Source organism: Sapajus apella, unplaced genomic scaffold, assembly GCF_009761245.1.
Source record: "Sapajus apella isolate SASKATOON/1434 unplaced genomic scaffold, GSC_monkey_1.0 scaffold147, whole genome shotgun sequence".
NCBI classification, from domain to species: Eukaryota; Metazoa; Chordata; class Mammalia; order Primates; family Cebidae; genus Sapajus; species Sapajus apella.
This window is the reverse complement of record NW_022437087.1, coordinates 650,222-670,735: the sequence shown is the minus strand read 5'-3', so window position 1 is coordinate 670,735 and position 20,514 is coordinate 650,222. Positions and strand designations below refer to the sequence as shown.

Genomic DNA, 20,514 nt, shown 5'->3' with positions numbered 1-20,514 from the left:
TATCTGGAGCAGTGCATAAACCTTGGGCCCTTCAAAACAGTCTTTTATAAATTTCTCAACTGGCTTTTAAGGAATCAGTTGTACATAATTAATAGTAATAGTCTTGAAGGGGTCTTCAGGGTTGGTATTATGTAGTTGACTAAAGGCAAAGTGAATAAAAATCAACCCAGAGATGGTAGTTGGCATTCATTTACGACAAGTGAGTATCCCCAAATCAGGATTTTAAGCTGCCAGAATGGTCATCCCATCACAATGCTGGGTCTTGGGAGTATGATTTTTTTTTTTTTTTTTGAGACGGAGTTTTGCTCTTGTTACCCAGGCTGGAGCGCAATGGCATGATCTTGGCTCACTGCAACCTCCGCCTCCTGGGTTCAGGCAATTCTCCTGCCTCAGCCTCCTGAGTAGCTGGGATTACAGGCACATGCCACCATGCCCAGCTAATTTTTTGTATTTTTAGTAGAGATGGGGTTTCACCATGTTAACCAGGATGATCTCGATCTCTTGACCTCGTGATCCACCTGCCTCGGCCTCCCAAAGTGCTGGGATTACAGGCGTGAGCCACCGCGCCCGGGAGTATGATATTTAAAGGCAAGGCCAAGATTTCGAAATTAGACCATCGTACATTTCCTCTATACAAATACATATAAATTTGGGGTTTTTTTTATTTATCTAGCAAACATATCTACATAGTGTGGGTTCATATTTTTAAAGAAAAAGTTATGAGTGATAACTTCTGAACCACAGATGGGGAAAAAAATAAAAACAGTTATGTGCTAAAATGAGTAAATAAGCTTCTTGTAGAACTTGGCTAGGAGGAATAAGATGAAAACATGCCTCTGAGTAACAGTGATATAATTTAATAACCTGTGTGTAATTGGACATCTGTCACTAATAAGTTATTTATTGAGCATATCCATGTACTTTATGTATTTCTGACTACTACAAAGTCTGCAAAGTAGGTGCTATACCCCCCCCGCCTTTTTTTTTTTTTTTTTTTTAATACCTTTAGGTAACCAAGCCTCAGAGTGATACCTAAGTGGTAGACCTTGTGTTTTATTCCAAAGCCTATGTTCTTTCTGCTTTTCAAAACAATGATTCCCAGTTTTGAGGAGGAGGAGGGGAAGGATTTTCCATTATGTAGTAGGGAAATGCTTTTCTTCAGAGTATCTCCGTCACCTTTGTTGTCCTAGTTGAGGATCATGGCTATAGGAAAACAGTTTGATGGTAGGAGTGTCAACTCTGTGATCCCAGCCACTCCAAAGGCTGAGGCAGGAGAATTGCTTGAACCTGGGAGGCAGAGGTTGCAGTGAGCCGAGATGGAGCCATTGCACTCCAACGTGGGTGACGAGTGAAACGGTGTCTCAAAATAACTTGTATTAGGTGAGTTTCCCCAAAATCCATTTTTTTGTAACAATAGTTAGATAGCTAGAACTAGTTTTATCTTGAGGCCATTTATCTTTATATCATCACATTAAACAATTGTTTTTAAATTAAATTTTTTTTTTTTTTTTTTTTTTTTGAGAGGGGGGTTTTCTCTTTTTACCCAGGCTGGAGTGCAATGGCGCGATCTCGGCTCACCGCAACCTCCGCCTCCTGGGTTCAGGCAATTCTCCTGCCTCAGCCTCCTGAGTAGCTGGGACTACAGGCACGCGCCACCATGCCCAGCTAATGTTTTGTATTTTTAGTAGAGACGGGGTTTCACCATGTTGACCAGGATGGTCTCGATCTCTTGACCTCGTGATCCACCCACCTCGGCCTCCCAAAGTGCTGGGATTACAGGATTGAGCCACCGCGCCCGGCCTAAATTAAAATTTTTAAATTTGTTTTTCTTTTCTAGCATTGCTAAGTAATTCTTCCTGTTGACTCCTGATTTTTGGTAGTGTTAAAATTTGGGTTCTATTAAGTCTCTGATTTATCTTAAAGCCTTCTTTCCCCTTGACAGTGAAAGACCAACCAACGGTCAAAAAAAGCTACAAATGATCTCACTTTATGGCAAAATATGCCGAAAATAAGAGTAGGAATTGTCAGGTAATAGTAGAATAACCAAGAGAACATTTTTTCTCATGGCAAAACACTGGTCTGAATGCTGATCTATACATTGATGAAAGTTCAGATAGACTACACAAAGTAAATGGGTCTGTGAGTATGGGGTGGATAGCTGGTGTCTGTTTTGAAAATGAGCAACTATGAATTCATTTAACCTAGGCAGTTTAAAAGGATCAGTATTGGCTAGGCATGGTGGCTTATGCCTGTAATCCCAGCACTTTGAGAGGCTGAGACAGGAGTAACGCTTGAGTCCAGGAATTCAAGACCAGCCTGGGCAACATAGCAAGACCTCTTAGGGGGAAAAAAAAGTTAAAAAAAAAAATTAGCTGGGCATGGCGATGGTGGCACATGTCTGTCAGCTACTTGGGAGGCTGAGGCAGAAGGATTGCTTGAGCCCAGGAGTTCAAGGCCGCAGTGAGCTATGATTGTACCACTGTGCTGGGGATTGGGGGGCAGAGCAAGACCCAATCTCTTAAAGAATGTATTCACACACCACACATGCACGCACGTGTACACACACACACACTCTGCAGCCCTAATCTGAAATGCCTCAAAATCTGATATTTTTGGAGCACCACCATGTTGTCACAAGTAGAAACTGCACACCTGAATTCTTGAGGAGTGACAGTTAAAACAGTCAAAATTTAATTTCAAGGAGAGAATTACTAAAAATATTGTATAAAATTGGCCAGGTATGGTGGCTCATTCCTGTAATCCCAGCACTGTGGGAGGCTGAGGCAGGCAGATTGCCTGAGGTCAGGAGTTAGAGACCAGCCTGGCCAACATGGTAAAACCCTGTCTCTACTAAAAATACAAAAAAAAAAAAAAAAAAAAAAAAAATTAGCTGAGCATGGTGGTGCGAGCTTGTAATCCCAGCTACTCAAGAGGCTGAGGCAGGGGAATCACTTGAACTAGGGAGGTGGAGGTTGCAGTGAGCCAAGATTGTACCACTGCACTCTAACCTGTGCGTTCCGTCTCAGGAAAAAAACAAAAAACAAAAACTGTATAAAATTACCTTCTGGCTATATGTATAAAGTGTATATGAAAAATGAATTCTGTGTTTAGACTTGGACACTATCCCCAAAATAGCTTGTTATGTATATGCAAATATTCCAGAATCCAAAAAATCCAAATCTGAAACGCTTCTTGGACCCAAGCGTTTCAGATGAGGAATACTGAACTGTAGTGGATTCAGCCCTTAGGTAGGTCTATTTAAATCATATCTGTTGTCTTTTAATTAAGCATTTTAAGTCCAAATGATTAGGAAGAGTTATGGGGTACCAGGAATAGAAGTTCTGGAGTCTTCAGAGAAATCGTTGCCGTAGGTCTTCGGTTCACTTAGTGAGCCAATAGATCCTTCCTCAGGGATCCCTGTGGTGGCCTCTGACCTGCTATAACAATAATGATACTTCTGATAGTATTCATTGGTTCAGCACATAATTATATGCCGGGACCTATGCTAAGTAACTTTAGGTGCATTAATTCACAAAAAGTCTTATAAGATGGTACTACTTTTATTCCTGTTGTACACAAAGGAAGTAGTAGATCTGTTCCCCATCTGACAGTCCTGGTTTTGATTTTTATTTTCCTTCTAAGTTGGTTAAGGCAAACATTGGTAGTTATGAGATCATACAGTTTGGAGTATACATTGAATACCTCATTCACTTTTCTAATTATAAAGTCATCTTAAACTAGAGCTCTGGCTTGATGTACATGAGAGAAGGGGAGAGAGGCATGTCAGATACCATTTGCCTTGATTTTGGAAGTTGTGTATTTTCCCAACAGGATCAGGAGTGGATCAGGGTGGCCAGACATATTCCTAAATTAGATTTTTTTTCAGGCTCCTTGAAATAGTAAGATTTCCTTCCTCTCCTAAGGAATACCTTTCTCCAAGACTCCCAAGTCTGCACCTGACCCCTACAGTGGTACTTTCTCACTAATCTTTCTGCCACTTACCTTTCATGTAGTTGCTGGTGGTCTCCTTCTAAGACTCTTTTTTTTAAATTGCATTTTAGGTTTTGGGGTACATGTGAAGAACATGCAAGATTGTTGCATAGGTACACATGTGTCAGTGTGATTTGCTGCCTTCCTCCCCTTCACCTATATCTGGCATTTCTCCCCCTGCTATCTCCCCCCAACTCCCCACCCCTCGTTGTCCCTCCCCTATTTCCCCTCAACAGACCCCAGTGTGTAGTGCTCCCCTCCCTGTGTCCATGTGTTCTCATTGTTCAAAATCTGCCTATGAGTGAGAACATGCAGTGTTTGATTTTCTGCTCTTGTGTCAGTTTGCTGAGAATGATGGTTTCCAGGTTCATCCATGTCCCTACAAAGGACATGAACTCATCGTTTTTGATGGCTGTGTAATATTACATGGTGTATATGTGCCATATTTCCCCTGTCCAGTCTATCATCGATGGGCATTTGGGTTGGTTCGAGGTATTTACTATTGTAAACTGTGCAGCAGTGAACATTCGTGTGCGTGTGTCCTTATAGTAGAATGATTTATAATCCTTTGGATATATACCCAGTAATGAGATTGCTGGGTCAAATGGAATTTCTATTTGTAGGTCCTTGAGGAATCACCACACTGTCTTCCACAATGGTTGAACTAATTTACACTCCCACCAACAGTGTAAAAGTGTTCCTGTTTCTGCACATCCTCTCCAGCATCTGTTGTCTCCAGATTTTTTAATAATCGCCATTCTAACTGGCGTGAGATGGTATCTCAATGTAGGTTTGATTTGCATTTCTCTGATGACCAGTGATGATGAGCATTTTTTCATATGTTTGTTGGCCTCATGTGTGTCTTCTTTTGTAAAGTGTCTGTTCATATCCTTCGCTCACTTTTGAATGGGCTTGTTTTTTTCTTGTAAATCTGTTTTAGTTCTTAGTAAATTCTGGATATCAGCCCTTTGTTAGATGGGTAAACTGCAAAAAATTTTTCCCATTCTGTTGGTTGCTGATTCACTCTAATGACTGTTTATTTTGCCGTGCAGAAGCTGTGGAGTTTGATTAGGTCCCATTTGTCTATTTTGGCTTTTGTTGCCAATGCTTTTGGTGTTTTGGTCGTGAAATCCTTGCCTACGCCTATGTCCTGAATGGTTTTGCCGAGATTTTCTTCTAGGGTTTTTATGGTGTTAGGTCTTATGTTTAAGTCTTTAATCCATCTGGAGTTAATTTTAGTGTAAGGTGTCAGGAAGGGGTCCAGTTTCGGCTTTCTGCACATGGCTAGCCAGTTTTCTCAACACCATTTATTAAACAGGGAATCCTTTCCCCATTGTTTGTTTTTGTGAGGTTTGTCAAAGATCAGATGGTTGTAGATATGTTGTGTTGCCTTCGAGGCCTCTGTTCTGTTCCATTGGTCTATATCTGTTTTGGTACCAGTACCATGCTGTTTTGATTACTGTAGCCTTGTAGTATAGTTTGAAGTCCGGTAGTGTGATGCCTCCCGCTTTGTTCTTTTTGCTTAGAATTGACTTGGCTATGTGGGCTCTCTTTTGGTTCCATATGAAGTTTAAGGTGTTTTTTTCCAGGTCTGTGAAGAAGGTCATTGGTAGCTTGATGGGGATAGTGTTGAACCTATAAATTACTTTGGGCAGTATGGCCATTTTCACGATACTGATTCTTCCTAACCATGAGCATGGAATGTTTCTCCATCTGTTTGTGTCCTCTCTTATTTCATTGAGCAGTGGTTTGTAGTTCTCCTTGAAGAGGTCCTTTACATCCTTTGCTAGTTGTATTCCTAGGTATTTTATTCTCTTTGTAGCACTTGTGAATGTTCCTTCTTGATTTGGCTCTCTTTAAGTCTGTTATTGTTGTATAGGAATGCTGGTGATTTTTGCACATTGATTTTTGTATCCTGAGACTTTGCTGACGTTGCTTACCAGTTTCAGGAGATTTTGGGCTGAGACAATGGGGTCTTCTAGATATACAATCATGTCGTCCGCAAATAGAGACAATTTGACTTCCTTCTTTCCTATTTGAATACACTTTATTTCTTTTTCTTGCCTGATTGCTCTGGTTGGAACTTCCAGTACTACATTGAATAGGAGTGGTGAGAGACGGCATCCTTGTCTCGTGCCAGATTTCAAAGGGAATGCTTCCAGTTTTTGCCTATTCAGTATGATGTTGGCTGTTGGTTTGTCGTAAATAGCTTTTATTATTTTGAGATAAGTTCCGTCAATACCTAGTTTATTGAGGGTTTTTAGCATAAAGGGCTGTTGAATTTTGTCAAAGGCCTCTCTGTATCAATTGAGATAATCATGTGGTTTTTGTCTTTGGTTCTGTTTATGTGGTGAATTACATTTATAGACTTGCGTATGTTGAACCAGCCTTGCATTCCTGGGATGAATCCTACTTGATCATGGTGGATAAGCTTTTTGATGTCCTGTTGCAATGGTTTGCTAGTATTTTGTTGAAGATTTTTGCATCTATGTTCATCATGGATATTGGCCTGAAGTTTTCTTCTCTCATTGAGTCTCTGCTGGGTCTTGGTATCAGGATGATGTTGGTCTCATAAAATGATTTGGGAAGGATTCCCTCTTTTTGGATTATTTGGAATGGTTTCAGAAGGAATGATACCAGCTCCTCTTTGTATGTCTGGTAAAATTCAGCTGTGAACCCATCTGGACCTGGGCTTTTTTTGGGTGGCAGGCTCTTAATGGCTGCCTCAACTTCAGCCCTTGTTATTGGTCTATTCAGGGTTTTGACTTCTTCCTGGTTTAGGTTTGGGAGGAGGCAAATGTCCAGGAATTTTCCATTTCTTACAGGTTTACTAGTTTATGTACACAGAGTTGTTTGTAATAATCTCTGAGATGGTTTGAATTTCTGTGGAATCTGTGGTGATAGCTCCATTATCATTTTTTATTGCATCTATTTGGTTATTCTCTCTTTTCTTTTTTATTAATCTGGCTAGTGGTCTATTTTGATCTTTCCAAAAAAACAGCTCCTGGATTTATTGATTTCTTTGAAGGTTTTTTTGTGTCTCTATCTTCAGTTCTGCTGTGATCTTAGTTATTTCTTGTCTTCTGCTAGGTTTTGAGTTTTTTTGATCTTGCTCCTCTAGCTCTTTCAATTTTGGCGATAGGGTGTTGATTTTGGATCTCTCCTTGCTTCTCATGTGGGCATTTATTGCTATATGTTTTCCTCTAGACACTGCTTTAAATGTGTCCCAGAGATTCTGGTATATTGTGTCTTCGTTCTTGTTGTTTTCGAAGAACATCTTTATTTCTGCCTTCATTTCATTGTTTATCCAGTCAACATTCAAGAGCCAATTGTTCAGTTTCCATGAAGCTGGGCGGTTCTGAATTAGTTTCTGAATTCTGAGATCTAACTTGATTGCACTGTGGTCTGAGAGACTGTTTGTTATGATTTCCGTTCTTTTGCATTTGCTGAGGAGTGATTTACTTCCAATTATGTGGTCAATTTTAGGGTAGGTGTGATGTGGTGCTGAGAAGAATGTATATTCTGTGGATTTGGGGTGGCGAGTTCTGTAAATGTCTATTAGGTTTGCTTGTTCCGGGTCTGAGTTCAAGTCCTGGATATCCTTGTTAATTTTCTGTGTCGTTGATCTGTCTAATATTGACAGTGGAGTGTTAAAGTCTCCCACTATTATTGTGTGAGAGTCTAAGTCTCTTAGTAAGTCATTACGAACTTGCCTTATGTATCTGGGTGCTCCTGTATTGGGTGCGTATATATTTAGGATCGTTAGCTCTTGTTGTATTGATCCTTTTACCATTATATAATGTCCTCCTTTGTCTCTTTTGATCTTTGTTGCTTTAAAGTCTATTTTATCAGAGATCAGAATTGCAACTCCTGCTTTTTTTTGCTCTCCATTTGCTTGGTAAATCTTCCTCCATCTCTTTATTTTGAGCCTTTATGTATCCTTGCATGTGAGATGGGTTTTGGCTTTTTATCCAATTTGCTAGTCTGTATCTTTTGATTGGGGCATTTAGTCCATTTACATTTAGGCTTAATATTGATACGTGTGAATTTGATCCTGCCATTTTGATGGTAGCTGGCTGTTTTGCCCGTTAGTTGATGCAGATTCTTGATTGTGTTGATGCTCTTTACCATTTGGTATGTTTTTGGAGTGGCTGGTACTGGTTGTTCCTTTCTATGTGTAGAGCCCCTTTCAGGAGCTCTTGTAAAGCAGGCCTGGTGGTGATGAAATCTCTGAGTACTTGCTTGTTTGCAACGGATTTTATTTTTCCTTCACTTATGAAGCTTAATTTGGCTGGATATGAAATTCTGGGTTGAAAGTTCGTTTCTTTTTCTATTATTGGTATAAAAGAGGCTTTCAATACCCATTTTTAGTCTGCGTTTTAGCCTGGGCAATAAAGCAACACTTCCATTCTCTCTCCCTCTTCCTCTTTCTTCCTCTCCTTCATTCTTTATTTTTTTATTTTTTCTTTCTTTCTTTTTTTTTAAAAAAAAAAAGAAAAAAAAAGGAAGATGGGGTTGGCACAAGATACCGGTCACAAACACCCCACTGATAAGACAGAATGCAGTGAAGAAGCTGGCCAAAACCCACCGAAACCAAGATGGGATGAAAGCAACCTCTGGTGGTCCTCACTGCTCATTATACATTAATTTTAATGCATTAACCTGCTAAAGACGTTCCCACCAGCACCGTGACAGTTTACAAATGCCATGGTAATGCTGGGAAGTTACTCTGTATGGTCTAAAAAAAAAAAAAGTTCTTTTCTTTAGGGATGTTGAATATTGGCCCCCACTCTCTTCTGGCTTGTAGGGTTTCTGCTGAGAGATTTGCTGTGAGTCTGATGGGCTTCCCTTTGTGGGTAACCCGACCTTTCTCTCTGGCTGCCCCTGGTGAATTTGACGATTATGTGCCTTGGGGTTGCTCTTCTTGAGGAATATCTTTGTGGTGTTCTCTGTTTTTCCTGGACTTGAATATTGGCCTGCCTTGCTAGGTTGGGGAAGTTTTCCTGGATAATATCCTGAACAGTATTTTCCAGCTTGGATTCATTCTCTTCGTCCCATCCAGGTACACCTATCAAACGTAGATTAGGTCTTTTCACATAGTCCCACATTTCTTGGAGACTTTGTTCATTCCTTTTTACCCTTTTTTCTCTAATCTTGCCTAACTGTTTTATTTCATTGAGTTGATCTTCGACCTCTGATATCCTTTATTCTGCTTGGTCAATTCGGCTGTTGAAACTTGTGCATGCTTCACGAAGTTCTCGTGTTGTTTTTCAGCTCCATCAATTCACTTATATTCCTCTCTAAGTTGTCCATTCTCGTTAGCATTTCCTCAGATCTTTTTTCAAGGTTCTTAGTTTCTTTGCATTGTGTTAGAACATGTTCTTTTAGCTCACAGAAGTTTCTTATTACCCACCTTCTGAAGCCTGATTCTATCATTTCATCACACCCATTCTCCATCCAGCCTTGTTCCCTTGCTGGTGAGGAGTTGTGATCCCTTGTAGGAGGACAGTGTTCTGGTTTCGGGTGTTTTCATCTTTTTTGCTCTGGTTTCTTCCCATCTTTGTGGATTTATCCACCTGTCGTCTTTGTAGTTGCTGACTTTCAGATTGGGTCTCTGCGTGGATGTCCAGTTTGTTGATGATGAAGTTATTTCTGTTTCTTAGTTTTCCTTCTAACAGTCTTGCCCCTCTGCTGTAGGACTGCTGAGATCCACTCCAGGCCCTGCTTACCTGGGGATCACCTGCAGCAGCTGCATAAGAGTAAGGGTTGCTACCAGTTTCTTCTTCTGCTATCTTTGTCTCAGAAGGATACCCACCAAATGTCAGTCTGATCTCTCCTTTATGAGGTGACTCTTTGAATATATGGGGGTCAGGGAGCTGATTGAAGAGACAGTCTGTCCTTTATAGGAACTCAAGTTCTGAGCTGTGAGCTCCGTTGTTCATTCAGAGCTGCTGGGCAGGTACGTTTAGGTCTGCTGCAGAAGAACTCATAAACCCCTTTTTTTCCCCAGGTGCTCTGTCCCAGGGAGTTAGGACTTTATGAGTTTCCATTGCGCTGCTGCCTTTTTTTCAGGGCTGCCCTGCCCAGCAAGGAGGCAGGCTAGTCACTGCCTGCAGAGGCTTTGCTGAGCTACTGTGGGCTCTGCCCAGCTGCCGTGTGAACTTCCCTGCAGTCTTGTTTATATGGGTGTAGTTAGAACTGCCTCGGCAATGGTGGCCCACCTCTGTGATGGCAGGCTCTCTCTGTAACGGCAGGTTGCCTCAGCAATGGCCGACTACCTCCATAGTGGTGGAGTGCCTCGATAATGGCGGACGCCCCTCCCCCACAGAGCTTGACCATCCCGGGTTCAGCTGTGGTTGCTGTGAAACTCTCAACCCAGAGCATTTCCAATTGCTGGGTCTTTTTTGTTTGTTTGTTTTGTTTTTTGTGGGTGTGGGACCAGCTGAGCCTGATCACTTAGCTCCCTGCCTCACAGCCTTTTTTTTTTAGTTGAATGGTGGACTCTCTCCCAGGTGTTTGAGTCATCTGTTGAAAAGGCGCCGGGATCTGTGTGATTTCCCGTGTGGTGACTCACTGCGCTGCTGAGATTTGTGGGGCTTTTTTTGCCCGGGAATCTCCTGGCCTGGCTCCCTGTTTCAGTCCCCTTTTTAATCAGATAAATGGGCGACTCTGCCTTCCCGGGGCTCTAATTGCCAGCTAAAAGGGCACCTGGACCCCACTGTCTTTTGTATGGAGAACCGCCACGCCGGCCAAAGCAACTGTGCTGGCAACCCGTGGGGCTCCTCCACCTGGGAATCTCCTGGTCTGTGGGCAGTAAAAATCCATCTGGAAATGCGGCGCTTTCACTTGGAGCTGCAATCCTGAGCTGTTCCTAGTTGGCCATCTTGGATCTTCCCTTGACTCTCTTTTTTATTTACTTGCCTTTAGATGTGGCCGGGATCTGGAACCCATATATATGGTACTATTGTTACAGTAAATAAATAAAAATGAGATTAATTTTTGTGTATTGTAAAGACCATGTTGACTCCTTAATTAGGCATATGAGTCTTTTCCAATCTTCTCTCCCCTCCTATACCTAACGCTGTACCACACTGGACCACTTTTGATAATGCCTCTTTGCTCTCTGTGTTCTTCTAAACTTCCTCTTTATCCCCATTTCCAGGCATATTGTCTCTCTGAGCCATCTTGGCTCAGAGGACAATGTATGTTTACAGCACACCATAGTTTGTGTTATGGATGTTTACAGGATCAGGTCTTAGTTCTTTTTCTTTTCTTTTCTTTTTTGAGACAGAGTCTTGCTGTGTCACCCAGGCTGGCATATGGTGGCACAGTCTCTGCTCACTGCAACCTTTGCCTCCTGGGTTCAAGCATTCTTCCCACCTCAGCTTCATGAATAGCTGGGACTACAGGCATGTGCAACCACACCTAGTTAATGTTTTGTATTTTTTGTAGAAACAGGGTTTTGTCATGTTTCCCAGGCTGGTCTTGAATTCCTGGCCTCAAGCAATCCACCCATCCTAGCCTCCCAAAAGTTCTTTTTCCAAACTTCGAAACTTAATTTTGATTTAGTCCATGTCTAATCTGTTGCTCCTTGGGGTGCTCACTATAGAGAGCAGTAAGTTGGCTAATGTTTATTAGGCAGTGAAGAATGAAGTGTGTAGCCTTAAGATATGTAGACTGCGCCAGGCAGTGGCACACGCCTATAGTCTCAGCTACTTGGGAGGCTGAGGTGAGAGGAGCACTTGAGCCTAGAACTTTGAAGTCCAGCCTGGGCAACACAGTGAGACCTCCTCTCTGCAAATTGTAAATATTTGCATCTTAGCCTTTATGAAGTTGCTTTTGTGAGGCTGAGAATCATCTTAGAAATCTACGGTTGTGAAAAGGGTGTTGTGTGCCACTGGATTTAACAATTCTCAATGGAGCCACTCTAGAGAGCTTGGGAAAACAACCTTGTAGGATTGTGTGTTTTGGTCTTCTTAACAGTTTGCAAAGGATACCAGTCTTTTGAAGAACTTGAGGCTGTTATGAGGCTCAAGTTGGTCCCTTTAAGGTCATCTTGCAGAGTTGATAAAACTGTAAATTCTCCTGGTCATGCTCATGCTTACTTGGATTTTGGTTGGCTAAACAAAGCGACATCAGGCCTGTTCTTGTTTTGTTTTGATGTGAACAGCTTATGAGATATTAAGTGCCAGTTTTTTTACTTGGTGTGTTTTTGTTTGTTTTCCCCAAGATAATTGAGGATGATAGAACTGATGAGGCAGGCTCCTCTTAAAAGACTCAATCTGTTGGCCAAGCACTGGTGGCTTACGCCTGCAATCCCAGCACGTTGGGAGGCCGAGGTGGGTGGGTCACGAAGTCAAGAGATCGAGACTATCCTGGCTAACATGATGAAACCTTGTCTCTACTAAAAATAGAAAAATTAGCCGGGCGGGGTGGTGGGTGCCTGTAGTCCCAGCTACTTGGGAAGCTGAGGCAGGAGAATTGCTTGAACCTGGGAGGCGGAGGTTGCAGTAAGCCAAGATCGAGCCACTGCACTTCAGCCTGGTGACAGTGGGACTCTGTCTTAAGGAAAAACAAACAAACAAAACTCTGTCAACCATTATTTCATTGCTTAGTTGGGCATTGGATGTGGAGAGTGAGGGAGACTAGAGTGAAGAATATGTATATGTATATGTATATATATATATAAACACACATTTACGTGTGTGTGTGTGTGTATACGTGTATGAGTTCTTTTTTCATTCATTAATGGCTTATCCATCTTATCATGCCAGTTAACAAAGTTGTATGTCCTTGCAATGACCACATAGAATTGTATAACTTAATCAATTTGGGTGCTTTGCCATTCTTGGTACTTACCAGTATTTAATAATTAATGTTTTCAGATACAAAAATAGCTACTGTATGCCATGCAAAATGCTTTACATATGTCATCAAAAAGTTTTTTTCCATTTCATAAATGGGAAAACTGAGGCATGGAGGTTAAGTAACTACGACATCACACAGCCAGTAAACAGCAGAAAAAAAATTTTAAACAGCTGTATTGACATAAATAAAATTTACATACCCTAAAGTTCACCTTTAATGTACAATTCATTGAGTATTAATTCAGTTGACTCTTGGACAATGCGGGAGTTAGGAGCACCAACCCCTACAGTCAAAAATCTGTGTATAGCTTTGACTCCCCTAAAACTTGATAGCTTACTGTTGACCAGAAGCCTTACCAATAACATAAACAGATGATCACATATTTTGTATGTTACATGTATTATATACTGTATTCTTACAATAAAGTAAGCTAGAGAAAAGAAAATGTTGCTAGGAAAATCATAAAGAGAAAATATATTTACTGTTCATTAAGTGGAAGCGAATCATCATAAAGATCTTCACATTTGCCGTCTTTACGTTGAGCAGGCTGAGGAAGAGGAGGGATTTATTGGTCTTGCTGTGTATCTAGTTATGTATAACTATTTGCTATCTCAGGGGTGGCAGAGGTGGAAGGACGTGGAGGGGATGGAAGGAGAAGCAGGCACAGTCAGTGTAACTTTACAGAAATAATTCGTAATTTCTGTGTCACTTTTTGCTTTTTCATTTCTGTAAAAATGTTTCTATACTGTACCAATCCTTCTTCCACCATTGGCTTTAGTTTCAGTGCCTGTATAATAGAAGGGTACATATTGTAAAAGAAGTCAAAAGCAGTCTTGAATAATTGGAACCCTTCTGCCAGATCATCAAATGTCAATTTGTTTTCTGACATTGGTACTTCAACATCATCTTCCTTGTCTGGCACTGGTTTGGAGCACTCATCTCTATCAAATTGTCTGTGTTAATTCCTTTGATATGGTGCCTGTTAACTCTCGGTTTTCTCCAAGGTCCATGTAAACCTTCACTCTCAGTCTTTTTTGTCATATCTATAGTCTCTTTCATGATTTCCTGTATTGGCTCTGTGGTAAATCCTGTGAAGTCATGTATAACATCTGGAAACCGTTTTCTCTAGCAGGATTTTATGATTTGGGGCATGATGGCTTTCAGGGATTTTTCTGCAACAATGATGGCATTGTCAATGGTGTAATCTTTCCAGACTTTAATGATGTTCTCTCTATTGGGGTTCTCTTCCACAGCATTAATAATCCTTTCCATAGAGTAGCATGTGTAATGAACGTTAAAGTTCCTTACAACCCCTTAATCTGGAGGCCGACTTGCAGATGTTGTACTTTGGGGCATGTATACCTCTTTGTTAAATTGTTAAATTCATAGCATTCTGGGTGGCCTGGGGCATTGTTCAATATTAAAAGAACTTCTGAGTACCTTGCTCATCATAAACACTCATTAAGTGTTTTACTATATAAGCAAGTCCCTTCCTGGCAAGGTACTTCCTGACTTCAGGGACAAGACATCAATGGAACCAATCCAGAAAAAGGGTTCTTGTTGTCCAGATCTTCTTCTTGTATAGCTGAAAGGCTGGCAGCTGGTGTTTATCTTTTTCCGTAAGGCCCAGATGCTAGCAGCTTTTTAGATAAAGGCAGTCCTAATCATAAACCTGACTATATTTGTAGAAAACTAGTATAAGTTAGCCTACCTCTTCTTACCCTAAATCCTGGTGCTTGATTTGCTTCCTTAATAGTATCCTTGGTGGAATTTTTTCCAAGAATTGGCCAAGAATATTATGGTTATTTTTTTCTTACAGTTCTGAGTACTTAGCTCATAGTAAACACTTATTATTTTAATGTATAAACAAGATACTTAAGTCCTTCCTACTTTATCTAACTCATAGTGTGGAGAGAAGGGGGTACAAAGTGTCATAAAGGAGTATAGAAAACCTAAATATCTTTTTTTCCCTATGTCTAGGAAGAAGAAGCAGGAAGGATAAAAGATTGCTGGGACAACCAGGAAGCACCTGCTCTCTCCACATGTAGCAATGCCAATATCTTTCGAAGGATAAATGCCATATTGGATAATTCTCTGGATTTCAGTAGAGTCTGCACTACACCTGTAAACCGAGGAATTCATGATCATTTGCCAGGTGATTTAGATTTGAAAACTTGAATATGCTAGGGATCTGTACATATCAGCTTCTAGGTAGTGATGTAAGAGGTCTTCCTTGGAAAGCTTGTGAAGAATGATGTTGAGTTGATGGCAACACTTGGGTTTTTAATTTATGGATTGAATGCCTGTCTGGGTGAAGACTGCCTTTGGTTAGGATGTGTAAATCTACTTTATGATACATAGGAAGATTGGGGGGAAAAAGAACAGGCCACAGGTTGCAAGAGTATTTATATAAAGAGATATAATGTTAATCACATATGTCATAGATTTTCTGGTAGCCATATTAAAATTAAAATATAGATGAAATTAATATTTTAGTCCAATATGTAATAGTATGGCAACATTTAATTAAAAAACTATTAATGAGATTTTTTTGTTTTACAGGCATATCTCATCATGGACATTTCAGGTGTTTAGTAGCTACTGCATTGGACAGTATAGCTCTGGACTGTTTACCAGCTCTTAAACCTGAGTCAGCACACATTTAGTTTTCATGATCTATTGGATACTCCAAGTAATAGTGGAGTTAAGAGGGCAGCATCTCCTGAAGTTGACTCTTTCCAAGGAGGTGCAGATGTCCTAGCGGTGTTTAATAATCTTTTGTGGGAGTTGCAACGCATTATAAGAATGTTGAAGTTTTTTTGTTTGAGTAATTTTATTTATTTTATATTTTCTTTCTTTCTTTTTTATTTTATTTTATTTTTTTTTTTTTGAGACAGAGTCTTGCTTGTCACCCAGGCTGGAGTGCAGTGGCGCAATCTTGGCTTGCTGCAACCTCCACCTCCTGGGTTCAAGCAATTCTCCTGCCTCAGCCTCACAAGTAGCTGGAATTACAGGTGCCCACCACCACGCCTGGCTAATTTGTTGTTTTTAGTAGAGACAAAGTTTCACCATGTTGGCCAGGCTAGTCTCAAACTCCTAACCTCAGGTGATCCACCTACCATGGCCTCCCAAAGTGCTGGGATTACAGGTGTGAGCTGCTGCGCCTGGCCTTTTTGAGTTATTTTAGATGAAAGAATATAATTTTTAATATTTAAAAATGGACCTTGAAAAAAATTAGCGACAATGGCAATTCTCAAAACAAAGACTGATAATTAGTCGACCCTTGAACAACATTATTTTGAACTGTGCAGGTCCACGTTTATGCACGTTTTTCAAAGATGGAAAATACAGTATTCAAGGGATGTGAAACCTACATACATGGAGGGCTGACTTTTCTGGTATAAGTGGGTTCCTCAGGACCAACTGCAAGACTTGAGTATATGTGGATTTTGGTATACTCTAAGGGTCCTGGAACCAATTCCCTACATACACCAAAGGACAACTACTGTTTGTAGTTGTAAATTCTTTCATTTATTTTTTAGCTTGGGCTTGGAAATAATTCCCACAACAATGCAGCAGTATGTGAGCATTAAATATCTTAATGTTTGAGGGAGAGGCATATTAAGGGAGAAACTAACTTGTGGCATTTGTTTCTGTTGTACAGGAAAGCAAATGAGAGAAGGGTATACTTGGGGTTGTGGGTAGTTTTTGTCTCTTCTGACTTCTACAAAAGAAAAATGTAAGTCATGAGCTAGTCCAATTCTCTTTTAAGTTACACTGAGTTAAAAATTCAGGGAGTTGCCGGGTGCGGTGGCTCACGCGTGTAGTCCCAGCACTTTGGGAGGCTGAGGCGGGCAGATCACGAGGTCAAGAGATGGAGACCATCCTGGCCAACATGGTGAAACCCCGTCACTACTAAAAACACACACACAAAAAAATTAGCTGGGCATGGTGGCGTGCGCCTGTAGTCTCAGCTACTCGGGAGGCTGAGGCAGGAGAATTGCTTGAACCCAGGAGGCAGAGGCTGCAGTGAGCCGAGATTGCACCACTGCACTCCAGCCTGGTGCCTGGCGACGAAACGAGACTCTGTCTTAAAAAAAAAAAAAAAAAAAATTCAGGGAGTCATCTCTTAATTCTAATAAATGCTCTGTTTTTCTCCTTTGAGAAAATTGCATGTATTGTGTTCCAGTAAGAATGACAGGCCAGATGTGGTGACTTAACCCCTGTAATTAAGGCTGGAGCAGTTGGGCCACTTGAAGCCAGGAGTTCGAGACCAGCCTGGGCAACATGTTGAAACCCCATCTACAAAAAGATAGAAAAATTGGCCAGATGTGATGGTGTGCACCTAGTCACAGCTACTTGGAGGGTGGGGTGGGGGGATCACTTGAGCCTGGGAGGTCGAGGCTGCAGTGAAAGTGGTCGTGTCACTATACTACAACCTGGGTGACTTGCCGCCACCCCCGCCCCCTCCAAGAAAAAAAGCATAACAGTTAACAAGTCAGCAAAGGCTTAACTCACTGAGTTGCTTCAGAGATGCCGGAAACTTTTCTAGTTTATAGGAAAATATTTTTAGCTAATACTAGTTGTTGGACTGTCTAAGGGAAATGACCCATGATTTGATGGGAGAGCAGCTTTCAGGAGTGTATGTTTGCAACTGTCCAGGAAGCCCAGTGACTTCTCTGGTAAAACGGAAGGGTCTGGTGAGGGTGTTGTTACCGTATACTCTGCCCAGGGACAGTAGCCAAACTACAAGGTGTAGACTTCTAGGCTCTTCAGATCCTTCACAGCCTCTTAGAACCTGCTAAGAGGAACAGGAGGAAGATCTCGAGGAAGCTGGGAAACCTGGGTTCTAAGTTTGACCCTGGGCAGTGAGATAGAGGTCAGATTGCTCAGCTGTAGGACAGAATGGTACCTGCTCAACCTGCCTCACAGGTTTCTTATGGCGCTCGGATGTTAAGACAATACTGCATATTTAAGGGAACTCATGGAATTATAGGAAAGGTTCCTGTCAAAGGTAGTGGATGTCCTTGAACCCTTCACATATCCCTAGCCCCTCTCTTGTGTGGTCAGCTCTCTCTGCTTTCTACCTGCGATTCAGTTCAGGGTTGTGGGCCTGTATTGAGTGGTGAAACAAGGATGCCTGGCTTACTGCAGAGAGCACTTTACCTGTGTTTTCCAGCAAAAATGCCAACCTTGTGATTAATGAGAAAGTAAACTAGCATATATATTTTTCTGTGAAGAACCTTAAGAAATAACCCAAACTTGTAGCTTCTGATCAAAAGTAATTTTGTTACTTGAAGAAAATAATCAGAATTATGAGAACCTGAGATTATTTATGGACAGCATTATAGCTAGGAACAATTTGGCAACAGAATGTTAAGTAAATGGTAGGAAAGCCATATCATGGAATATGATTTACCATTAAATATAATATTTATAGAATAGTACTTAATGGCAAAGAAAGATAACTGCAGTATCTGAAAATGAAAAAAGCAAAGTGTAAGACATGTAAAAAAGCAAAATGTAAAAAAGCAGTGTAAAAAGAATGGCCTTAATCATACATGTACAGAAAAACACTAGAATGATACAGATGTGAGAGTGAAGGTGGGTAATACGGAAAAATATTACGGGTAATTTTTTTTTCTTTAGACTGAATCTCGCTCTGTTGTCCAGACTGGAGTGCAGTGGTGTGATTTCGGCTCACTGCAATGTACGACTCCCGGGTTCAAGGGATTCTCCTGCCTCAGTCTCCTGAGGAGGTGGGATTACAGGTGTGCACCACCACACCCAGCTGATTTTTGTATTTTTAGTAGAGATGGCATTTCACCACATTGGCCAGGCTGGTCTTGAACTCCTGATCTCAAGTGATCCACCCACTTTGGCCTCCCAAAGTGCTGGGATTAAAGGCATGAGCCACTGTACCTGGCTGAGTAATTTTTTTCTGTATACTTTTCCCTACTAGTTCTTCTATAACAAACATTTTATAATAAATTTTCAAATTTCAAAGTGTTTCACAGTGCTAGTTGCATGCATAACCCAGGTGATAAAGCATCATTGGAAAAGTGCTGTGACAGGGGCAGGGAGAGGTTGCTTTGGTTAGGAAACTAGGAAACACTTCTGGTTAAGGCAGCATTTGAAATAGGCTTACAAAAGAATTAAAATTACTTTAGTCTTAACTGAATGTTGAGTAGATTTTTGTTTCTGTTGCCCGAGAATTGGCCATTAGGGCCCAAAGCTGAGAATGAAGAGCTCTTAAGTGACCTGTGGTATAATGAGAATCTCTAAGATGTGGGATCAGATACCTCCTGCCAGGGCTTACCAAAAGGTCACAGTGCTGTCCCTGCTACCACCAACATTAGCTCAGCCCTTCCCTGGTCTATAAAGAGGATCACATAAGGAGGGTAGTATTTGAAGTGATTACTTCCATGTTAGTGGAGGAGGGTGGGGTAGAATGCGGCTTTGTTGTTCAAACCAGGCAAGAGGGTCTTCCAAGAGAAGTATTTGTATAGATGGAGAGTGTTTCCAAAAAAGAAGACAAGGTTAAGCATGTGATTAGACAGCATACTTGCTGTCTTTCCCTGACTGAATGGAGATTAATGAGAAATTAAGAGATATGGGCTGGGTACAGTGGCTCACACCTGTAATCCCAGCACTTTGGGAGGCTGAGGCAGGTGGATCACTTTAGGTCAGGAGTTCAAGACCAGCCTGACCAACATGGTGAAACCTTGTCTATTAAAAATGCAAAAATTAACTGGGCATGGTGGTGTGTGCCTGTAGTCCTAACTACTCGGGAGGCTGAGGCAAGAGAATTGCTTGAACCCAGGAGTTGGAGGTCGCAGTGAGCTGAGATCTCACCACCGCACTCCAGCCTCGGTGACAGAGTGAGATTCTGGAGAGAGATGTGGTAGGGCAGGGAAAAAGACAGTAGCTAGAGCATCTGAATTCCCTGTTTATATACAAGGAAGTTGGTTTAAGAAAGTTGTGACTTGCTCAGGTTTTGCAAAGGCCTGAGCTTTTGGGCTAGTACCCAACCAAGAAGGCCCTTGTTGTGTGATGGGTGATGGGAGCTAGAGTAGGGCTGGGAGGTCAGGCCAGAGCTGGATTTCCTCCCCCAACAACTGTCTAGTGGAGATGAGAGGGATGCCTGCCACCTAGAGGGCCCTTTCTGCATTCCCTAGTCCTTTAAGCCATAGATCTTTTGGAATATGTGAGGAATGCAGAAAATGGGCTGCAAATGGACATGTGATTTAAGCATTAATGAATGGAGTTTTTAGTAACAGTGTATGTAAAGATCTGAAAAGTGGTGAAACATCATTAAGGGACATCTTAACTGCTATGTAGGTAGGGAGACTTAATATTTAATATGCCTGGCAACAATGATTGGAGGAAAAATTTAATGTTAACTCACTGAGATGCCATTTCTCAGTAACCAGTTAAAATAGCTTGGATGCTTAGAAAGGAATCGATTAGCCAAAGCAGTTCAAAGTAAGGTAGAGAACTGATATGTTGATTTAACAGTTTTTAAAAATTGAAATATAATACACATATACAGGAAAGTACATGCTGTATCACATGTGAAGAGCTCCAACTTTCCCAAACTGAACACAATCATGTAACCAACTCCCAGACCTAATTAGACTGCTAACTTTTAATGTA

At 41.2% G+C, this 20,514-nt stretch overlaps 1 protein-coding gene across 3 annotated transcripts in view; it reads left to right on the top strand.

Annotated features, from left to right (window-relative positions):
• Window positions 1-20,514, top strand: part of CPEB1 (cytoplasmic polyadenylation element binding protein 1) — a 116,857-nt gene that overhangs the window by 12,836 nt on the left and 83,507 nt on the right. For all 3 annotated transcript variants that reach the window (XM_032264807.1, XM_032264804.1, XM_032264805.1), the window contains exon 2: window positions 14,839-15,013. Coding sequence is in view for 2 of the 3 variants with exons in the window: in XM_032264804.1 (XP_032120695.1) it covers window positions 14,839-15,013 (175 nt within the window). In the remaining variant the exon portion in view is untranslated. The remainder of the gene's footprint in view (window positions 1-14,838; window positions 15,014-20,514) is intronic.